Source organism: Lemur catta, chromosome 6 (genome assembly GCF_020740605.2).
Source record: "Lemur catta isolate mLemCat1 chromosome 6, mLemCat1.pri, whole genome shotgun sequence".
NCBI classification, from domain to species: Eukaryota; Metazoa; Chordata; class Mammalia; order Primates; family Lemuridae; genus Lemur; species Lemur catta.
Window position 1 is genome coordinate 55,726,657 of NC_059133.1, and position 9,719 is coordinate 55,736,375.

The 9,719-nt window shown below is 53.5% G+C and overlaps 1 protein-coding gene across 1 annotated transcript; it reads left to right on the forward strand.

Annotated features, from left to right (window-relative positions):
• The first annotated feature begins 1,383 nt into the window (after nt 1-1,383).
• On the forward strand, nt 1,384-7,061 carry KRT3 (keratin 3). The gene is made up of 9 exons (XM_045553923.1): nt 1,384-2,019; nt 3,089-3,309; nt 3,881-3,941; nt 4,282-4,377; nt 4,681-4,845; nt 5,254-5,379; nt 5,682-5,902; nt 6,265-6,299; nt 6,739-7,061. Exons 1-9 carry the CDS (start codon nt 1,384-1,386, stop codon nt 7,059-7,061), a joined length of 1,884 nt encoding a protein of 627 aa, XP_045409879.1.
• Nucleotides 7,062-9,719: the final 2,658 nt, after the last annotated feature.

The window sequence follows — 9,719 nt, forward strand, 5'->3', positions numbered from 1 at the left end:
CTTTCCTTTTTTCTCCCAATTCTGAGGAGCCTCCTGCCAAGGCCACACAGCCCGCACCCTTGGCAGGGTCTAATGTGCAGGAGGCAGAACAGAAAAAGACCTGTCCTAGAGAGATAAGTAGCTGACTTGGCAGGCTGCGCAGGATGGTTTCCTCTTGGGCAAACCAAGCCCAGTGCCCAAGCCTTTGGAACACACCAGGCTGACAGACGGTCAGGCTTTTGGAGTCAGACATGCAGACGTGTTCAGCAGTGCTGCCGGCTCTGCCAGATCTGGCCTCCTGGGGCAGGCGGCTGGCTCTCGGGAGCACACCCCTCACCAGAGAATGGTCCCACAGGGGCACCCTCTGTCTTGTCCGTGACTGGGTCTCCAGGGCTTTGCACAGGGGCTGGCACGTTAGGCAATCTGTAAGTATTAGTTCAATTTGCTGCTGGATTGATGTTTGAGTTTCCTGTTCCCTGGGACTTAGGCTAAAACCAGAGAAATGCCAAAATGTGCAGAGCAAGAAAGGAAACCATAGAGAAGCCAAGATATGTAATAATGTACAGTATCTCTGGGAAGCTTTCACAACAAACAAACAAATATTTGGCATGTTGGATTTTGCCAATGTCTGATCAACATGTGTAGGTGTTAATTTCACTTTTTCTCAAAAGATCATCATAAACAAAAAGCCACTGCCTCCCGAACTAACGCTGGGGAGAGAGGTAGAACCCAGGAGGCAGATTTGTGATAGTTCTAGGCTTTGATTCCAGGAATGGAGAAAGAGAGGTCACCACGTCATCCCCAAGCCCAGCACAGAGCTGAGCACACAGTGGGCACTCAGCAACCACGTGCAGGCTGGGGAGCGAGTTATATCACTCCTGTTGAGACGCTTGCCCAGAGTCGTGGGTGGGTTTCTCTGTCTCCACCACCCTGAGAACCAGAACCACCCCTACCCCACCTTCCATTCCATCCTTTCCAGAACTGAGCACAGCTCTGGCAGGGCCTGTGGGCAGCTGACAGGTGGAGAGATGGCTGCTGGGCACCTGCTGCAGGTCGGCAAGCCTCCTGGGTCCCATGGACAAAGCTAGGAGGCAGCCATGCCCAAGCATGGGGCAACGCCAGGCGCCACCCCTGCCAGGCAAGCCTGCCACCCTAGCACTTTTACCGTTTCAGATTATTTTCAAGGTGTGTTTGGTAGCCTGGAACAAACTTATTGCCTTAGAGGCAAACCCAACCCATGAGTATTTGGGATTAATTATCTCTCCTTCGTTTGAGCCCAACAACCTCCTCAAATGTATATAAAGGGATTTATTTTGCACAGGTCTTCAGTTCCCCTCCCTCATCTTCTGGCTCTCAGCGTCCCTGCTTAACTCTCACACATTTCTCTTCACCGAGCTTCTCACCATGAACAGACAAGTCTGCAGGACGTCTGGTGGCGGGAGCCAGGGCTTCTCTGGCCGCTCCGCTGTGGTCTCCGGCAGCAGCAGGATGAGCTGTGTGGCCCGCTCTGGGGGAGCCAGCGGAGGGGCCTGTGGGTTCCGGAGCGGAGCAGGTGGCTTTGGCAGTCGCAGTCTCTACAACCTGGGAGGCAACAAGAGCATCTCCATCAGCGTGGCAGGTGGTGGTTCCCGGGCTGGTGGCTTTGGTGGAGGGCGAAGCAGCTGTGGCTTTGGGAGCAGTTATGGAAGTGGCTTTGGGGGAGGTTATGGAGGTGGCTTTGGTGGTGGTAGAGGAATGGGAGGTGGCTTTGGGGGAGCTGGTGGCTTTGGAGGGGCTGGTGGCTTTGGAGGAGCTGGTAGCTTTGGAGGAGCTGGTGGTTTTGGTGGTCCTGGTGGCTTTGGTGGTCCTGGTGGCTTTGGTGGGCCTGGTGGCTTTGGTGGTCCTGGTGGCTTCCCTGGGGGAATCCAGGAAGTGACTGTCAACCAGAGCCTCCTGCAGCCCCTCAATGTGGAGATCGACCCCCAGATTGGGCAAGTAAAGGCCCAGGAGCGCGAGCAGATCAAGACCCTCAACAACAAGTTCGCCTCCTTCATCGACAAGGTAATGAAGCTCTGACTTTGCCCTCATTCCTAGGCTGGGGACTTTGCATTTGACCTCTGGACACAGTGTTTAAATATGTCCTGGATGGGCCAGGCTGGAGGGGAAGGATTCAGGCAGAACTCTAGGGTGCTGAGGGGTTTGTCCACATAGGTAAGTGAGGGGAGTTGTGAAAAGAAAATAGTCCCCTGTTTGGACCCAAACACCATTGAATCTTGCCTGTCTGAACAAGTGAGTTCCCCATCTATGGCCTTATTTAGGCCTGGGCTGGCAGAGCTGGCAGCCCAAGGCAAGGGCCACGGCCACTGGTAGGGATGGGTCTACCCAGACCTGGGGACTTTCCAAACATGAGCTGTCCTCTGAGGCTCTCCAGGAGGCCTTTTCCCTACATGCTGCTGTGCCATGCAAGGGAAGCTGACGCCCTGGAGAAGGGATTAAGAAGGCGTAAGTACAACCTTAGTCCCACAGGGCTATGGAGAAGTGGGCAACTTACTTTGCACCCCTACTCAAACTAGTCAGAAAGAGAAGAGTGCTTGGGTAGCTTCTCCAGACAAGATAGCTCACACAAGGCTGCCACTCCTCCAGGCTCAAGAGAGGTGCTGTCCTGCTGACGACGGCATGTCAGCTAGTGTCATTTCCCAGTGATTCAGAGCCTTCAAAGCGCTGGAGTGTCAGTGGAGTCTTAGGTGGAAATGATGCTGTTGAGGTCTATGTACATTTCTGCAGAGTGCACTGTAGTTTTGGAAGTTGGGATAGAGTCATGAAGTCCCCAGGAACAGCAAGGGGTCGTCTTTACAATTCTCTTGCTTTCAGGCAAGGGCTGCTTCCAGTTTCCCCTGACCTTCTCTCCTTCCTTGGTAACTTTCCAAACCATGCTGCATTGTTAGTGTCCTGACTGATCAACCATCTGACCATAATCTCCCCAGCTTTAGTAGGAGCCTCTCTTTGCCTCCTGTCTAGGCCTTTGTGCTGGGGGACCACAGGATACAGATACCCAGTCCTACCTGAGCTAAAGCCCTCCTCTCTTCTGCTACAAGTGCTGCTCGATTTTGCTGTCCCCAATGCATTGCAGGTGCGCTTCCTGGAGCAACAGAACAAAGTCTTGGAGACCAAGTGGAACCTGCTCCAGCAGCAGGGCACAAATTCCATCACAGGCACCAACAACCTTGAGCCTCTTTTTGAGAACCGTATTAACTACCTGCGGAGCTACCTGGACAGCATCCTGGGGGAGAGAGGCCGCCTGGACTCGGAGCTGAGGAACATGCAGGACCTGGTGGAGGACTTCAAGCAGAAGTGAGTGACGGGGCAGGAGTGGGATGATGCCATGGGCCATCCTGTCTCAGAGTCCCAGCCCTTTCTACATTCCTCCTGACTTCTGGGCAGTGTGTCACCTGGCCTGTTCCGCTCTCCTTACCTTCATGGAGGGCAGCTTGGTTCAGTTAGGCTCCCCTGGCCTTTCTTCTCCAGGCATTGTCCTTTACAAATAAAGTTGTGGAAAAAGAGGGATGAGTTTAGAGTTGAGGAAGCACTTCGCCATGAGCCAGGTTGGGGAAGATCCTGGTTCTAGGATCAGAAAGATTCTGAGCCAACTCATGATACCCTGACCAACCAGGAGCTCTGCCTGGGACTGAGGGGTTTCCCAGGTAGCAGAACTTTTAGTGCTAAAACCAGGACAGTTTTCCTGGGCCGACTGGGATGGTCAGTCCCCCTAACTAATGGGGAGGTATTAAAGAGGATGTGTTCATCTTAGAGCAGCAGGATAGGGATGCAGGGGTGGAAGAGATGAACTTCCAGGGCTTCAGAGAACAGCGGTGTCACAACTACCTCACAATCAAACTCAGCTATTTCTTTTTCATTCTGACAGATATGAGGATGAAATCAATAAACGTACAGCTGCGGAGAATGAATTTGTGACCCTGAAGAAGGTAAAGGCTGTGTGCGAGGTTTCCGGGCTAGGAGCTGCAGGTTTCTGGCTGGGTTGGGGGAATCTCCTTGCTCCACTGCCACAGAGCTGTGAAATTCAGGCCTTTGGAGCAATAGACAGAAGCCAGTTTCATTTTAATCCCTAAAACAGTCAGTTTATTGGTCTTCAGCTTTTCAGTGGGATTAAATGTAAACCAGCCCAGTGAGATGTGAATTGCCCCTTCACATGGAGACCAGTCTTGGGCAAGGACCATCACCAGCACTGATCCTCTCTGGCTCTCTCTCGCTGCATTTACAGTTTGTTGTTTATTCCTTGGGGCCTTTATGCATCTGTCTTCTCAGGATGTGGATGCCGCATATATGAACAAGGTGGAGCTTCAGGCCAAGGTGGATGCCCTGATGGATGAGATCAACTTCTTAAGAACCCTCTATGATGCGGTGAGGATGTCACCTACTAACAGGCAAGGGAGGATGAGAGGTTTCCAGATTTGAGGCTGGGGCATTTTGGTGTCTAGGCCCCAGAAGGCTATCTAGGATGAGCTTAGAGATGAGGCCCCCTGGCAGGGATCCCACAGGATTGGATGCAGACCTGGAGTTCTCTGAGTGGCTGGGGCAGGGTGGGCAGATGCACATTTAGAGCTAAGAGTCAGTGAATGAGACCATTGACTGGGTGTCTCTCCAGGCCTCTGTGTGCTCGTTGCAGAGACCCTGAAAGTGAACAGGCTCCCTCTGTGTTGGCAGGAGCTGTCCCAGATGCAGAGCCATGTCAGTGACACATCCGTGGTGCTGTCCATGGACAACAACCGCTGCCTGGACCTGGACAGCATCATAGCTGACGTCCGTGCCCAGTACGAGGACATTGCCCAGAGGAGCAAGGCTGAGGCTGAGGCCCTGTACCAGACCAAGGTGGGTGCTAGGCACCTCTTGGAGGAGCCATGGGAGGTCTCAGAGGTTATGGCCTGTGGGACAGCTGGGTGGTGAGTTCCCGGCAGTCACTGGGTGAACCCCTCTTGGTTCTACCCTCTGGAGACATCCCTCTAATGGTTGTTCAGCTGCAGAAGGTCTTTCCCCTGGGGCAGAGGTGGTGGGATGGACTCTAGCTTGCTTAGGGACTGCAGGGTAGGAAAATATTCTACTACAACAACCCAGATGTTCTCTTCCCTGATGCCTTGGAGTGTCCCTGCAAAAACACAATTCAGTGTCATTTTAGCAAATGCTTACTGAACTTTTCAAGGTTTGGGGAGTGATGTTGAGGTTACAGAAACAAGTCAGGCAAAGCTTCATCAATATCACACCTTCCCTTCTGTTCTTTAGTTGGGAGAGCTGCAGACCACGGCCGGCAGACATGGGGATGACCTGAGGAGCACCAAGAGTGAGATCGTGGAGCTCAACAGGATGATCCAGAGGCTGCGTGCGGAGATTGAGAATGTCAAGAAGCAGGTGGGATGGCCACGGATGCTGGTGCCTGGGCTGACTGGTGAGGGCTGGGGGCTATGATCTCAGGACTCCCAGCATGGAATAGACTTCTGAAGGTCATCTCAGGCAGCATCAGCTTCCGGGGAGTTCAAAGACCAAGCCAGTCTAGATGGCTGGCTAATCCACAGGACAATATTTCCATGGGTGGAAATAAGATGGTGGTGCTAGGGGAGGGGGGATGTTCCCTGACTTTAAGATGGAATAATTCATTGTAAGACACAGAGGGACCCTCTTACTGTGCTCATCCCTTCTACCTCCTGCCCCAGAATGCCAACTTGCAGACAGCCATTGCGGAAGCTGAGCAGCGTGGGGAGATGGCCCTCAAGGATGCCAATGCCAAGCTTCAAGAGCTACAGGCTGCCCTACAGCAGGCCAAGGATGACCTGGCCCGGCTGCTGCGCGAGTACCAGGAGCTGATGAACGTGAAGCTGGCCCTGGACGTGGAGATCGCCACCTACCGCAAGCTGCTGGAGGGTGAGGAGTACAGGTGAGCCTCCAGTCCCATCTCCCCACATCCCCTGACCCAAGCCACATATCGAGGGCCAGATAAGTGACTAGGTAAATGGGAATGGAGGCTTTTTGTATACAGAGAGGCTCCTATCTTCCATGGGCCTTGGAGAGAAGCACTTGTCTCCACCAGCCCACTCGCTCCACAGGTAGCCAAAGCACACATGCACCCAGTGCTTGCTTACAGGGTCTCCTTGTTACGGCCCGTAGAAGGGTGGAGAAAGTTTACTGACCTGCCAGGCTTCTGAGTTCGGTTCTGGTTGTTATTTGTCACCTGGATCCATGGACATGTTGGAGATGTGCTTTGTGATGGAGCTATATTTCTCTTGCTTTCTCAAACAGAATGTCTGGAGAGTGCCCGAGTGCTGTCAGCATCTGTAAGTAGCCAAAGTAGCTGTGACAATGAGTTAATTCTGAAATATCTACACTAACACAGGGATATAGCTACTAATTTAAAAATATTCCTATGGAAGTTGGAAGGGTGTTCTGAGAGTGGAAGGACAGTGGGTTGGCTTTTGCAATTGTTCTGGATTCAGGGCACTTTTAATAGGTCTAGGTGGCAGATTGGGAATATCCAATAGGGAGCCCTCAATGGGAGGAGAAATTCCAAGGCTGGATAACCTCCAAGGGGTTCATCAAGAGTTGGGTATGTAGGAGAAACCACTGGATAATTCATAACGACTTAACACTATGGGCGTTAGAATGGCTCATGGTGGTCATCAGGTGCAAAGCAGTCGTGATCCCAACCATCCTGGGACCAGGGGATCATTGGCTAATTATAATAGGGCGCTGATCTTGTGTCCTTTCTCCCTGCAGCGGTGGTCAGCAACAGCAGCACGACTTCCGCCTCGGCAGGTGGTTACGGCGGAGGTTATGGCGGTGGCTTGGGAGGCAGCGCAGGCAGTGGCTTTGGCCGGGGCGGCGGCAGCGGGTTCGGCGGCGGCAGCGGCGGGTTCGGCGGTGGCAGCGGCGGCGGGTTCGGCGCTGGGTTCGGTAGCGGCAGCGGGTTCAGCGGTGGCAGCGGCTTTGGCTCTGGCTCCGGGGGTCGCTGTGGAGTCAGTGGCGGAGGCTTCAGTTCAGGGAGCAACCCGGGCGGCAGCGTCACGTTCTCCCAGTACTCCCAGCGCAGCTCCAGATAAAGAAGGCGCGTCAGCACGGCAGCCAGCCCAGCACCTGCCTCCCCATCGCTCCCCGCCATCAGCAACACCCCAGCGCATCCCCCTGTCCCCAAGGGAGCCGCTCTTTGTCGCTGGAAAGCTGGTGGCCTCTTGCTCCTCCATTCAGATCCCCGACAAGCCCAAACACGAGAATTTCAGGCTCTCTTCCTTGCAGCTCCAGCCTGTGCCTGTGATTGTCCGGGTGTGGCCCCAGCCACCACCTTCTGCTGTCCTTGGGGTCCCCTGCCTGGGTGGGGTGGTCAGCACGGCCCTAATGTATATAACACGCAGCCCCCTCTGCCCACCAGCCTCCCCAATAAAGTGCACTGTTTCACACTAGGCTCTGAGCATTCTCTCCACACACTTGTCCCCACTGGACCGACTTCTCTGGTCACTGCCTCCCCCCGCCTTTGCCTCTGCCACTTGGGCACTGTGATGTACAGAGCACCTGAACTACTGTTCCTCTGAGACCAAGGCAGTTTGTCCCCACTGTCCGTTGTAAGATCTGTCCATTTACTCTTTGAGCACGGTGGGGAGGGTGCGGGCTGCTCCAGGAGGCCGTGTTCGTTAGGGAGGAAGCCTGGGCCATGCAGACATCTATTTCCTCTCTGCCTTCTCTCATTTGGGGGACCTAAGCGGGTTTTGGGGACAGAGGGTTTCCTCCCTTGTTCCCATTCCAGCTGACATCTTAAAATCTGTCCCACATCAAAGTGCACCTGGGAAAGTGTGAGCTGCTAGAACCCCAGGGCTGGAGGCATTTCCCGAGAGCAGCCTATTTCAAAGTCTGATCCATGAACACCAGTCCATTGAGACACTCTACAATAAAGCATTCACACTCATTAAGTCTTCTCTCTTTGGAGCACATATTAGAGTTTCTAAAAAGTTCTGTAGCAAAGAAAGCCTGTTAGCTTTCTTTAATCCAGCATTTCCCACAGAGGGCCCCCTTCCTTGGAAACAGCTATCAACAGTCCTCAGAGAAAAACCTGGCACCTGAGCACGGCCCGCGTGCACTCTGGCCTCCAGGTGTGGGCACCAGCCATGAAAGCCCAGTCATCCTGGCCTCTGCCCTGCACAAGAAGCCCTGATAAAGTGTTAGTTGGCCATGAGAGTGTTGTCCAGAGGGTCATGGCTGGAAAGGATTCAGGAGCAAGGAGTCCAAGCCCTTCATTTGCAAATGAGAAGACTGAGGCTCAGAGAGGTGGAATGACTCACTTAGGGTCCTGAAGCACGTGAAGCCCTGTGCTAGGAGTGGACCCAAGTACCCTGAGTCCAGAGCTCCATCCACTGCTCCACACTGTCTGAGGCTGCAGGCGCTGCCTTCCAGGCACGCCACACTGCCTGGCCACTCAGAGAGAACACCCGGGCTGTGGCATAGAAATGTCTAGTCAGGCCAGGCCAGGGATGCAGTATTTCCATCCTAGGCCAAAGCTGAATTTATTTCCGAGATGGGGATTGGCTGTTAAACAAAGCAAACCTGCACTGAGAGTGGAGGAGATTCAGTACGGAGATTCAGCTGCTGGTTCTGCTGCTGACCCAGGAAGGCTTGGTGAAGCAGGTGGGGTTTAGTACCTGTTGCCTCATTTTTGGGCAGGAATGTGCCTTTTCTGGTTTCTAGGAGACACAGGTGGGACCCAGCTGGAGGGTTGGCCCTAGGGGAGCGTGCCAGGCCAGGCATGGGGCAGCTGCTTCACCTTGGACAAAGCCATTCTTGGTGAATTCCTTCCTCCACTCATTCAACCGATATTCATTCAGCATTCGTCCTCTGTCTGGCGTGAGGCTAAATTCTGGAGATGAACTGGTGAGCAAAACTCAGACTCTGACCCCACTCTTATTTTAGTAAGGGAGGCTGACAAAAAAAGTAAATAAATGAATAACATAATTTTAAGTTGTGATAAGTATGTGAGGAAACCAGGGGCTGAGTTGGAGAAATGACAGGACTTGTTAATGGACTGGATGGTGGGGGAGGGGGTGTAAGGGGAAGGGAGGAGTCAGCCATGATGCTCAGTTTCCCAGTGTGGGTAACTGGGTGCTGGGTGGTACAATTTACCAAGGTCAGAGGAGGGGTGCGAGCGTGGGCTGCTGTGCGAGGAACCCCAGGAGTCTACTTTGAAAAGGTGGAGCTGCTCATGAGACAGCCCTGTGAGATGTCTGGACTGCAGTTGGAGACGTGAGTGTGGATTCAGAAGGGAGTCCCGCCAGGCCTGGAGACTCACACCCAGTCCTCATCAGCACAGGGTGGTTAGGAGGCTGATGAGTTCTCCCAGAGAGAGGGAAGAGAAGAGGGCCCATGCTGAGCTCCAGGGAAGCCTGGCATGTAGAGTTGGAGAGAGAAGCACAGTCAACTACACAGTAGAGCCTGGTCCAAGTTTTCTAGAATGCCTCCACCTGAGAAGTCAAGGGATTTCTAAAGTGGCTGCAAGGAAAGCCCAGAGCAGGCCTAGCCTTCCTTGGGTCTCAAATCTCACATTCAGACAGTGGGCTCTGTCCTTTGCTGCTCCTCCCTGGACTCTAACCCAGCGGTCCCCAATGTTTTTGGCACCAGGGGCCAGTTTCATAGAAGGCAATTTTTCCACAGACCGGGGGTAGGGGCTGGTTTCAGGATGATTCAAGTGCATTACCTTTATTTTGCACTTTATTTCT

Bases quoted from the DNA above. Each gene is read 5' to 3' on its own strand.
- KRT3 (XM_045553923.1), top strand. From the start codon at position 1,384: ATGAACAGACAAGTCTGCAGGACGTCTGGTGGCGGGAGCCAGGGCTTC. The intron at 3,310-3,880 runs GTGAGTGACGGG...TCATTCTGACAG, and splicing joins GTGGAGGACTTCAAGCAGAA to ATATGAGGATGAAATCAATA. The intron at 5,903-6,264 runs GTGAGCCTCCAG...TTTCTCAAACAG, and splicing joins CTGGAGGGTGAGGAGTACAG to AATGTCTGGAGAGTGCCCGA.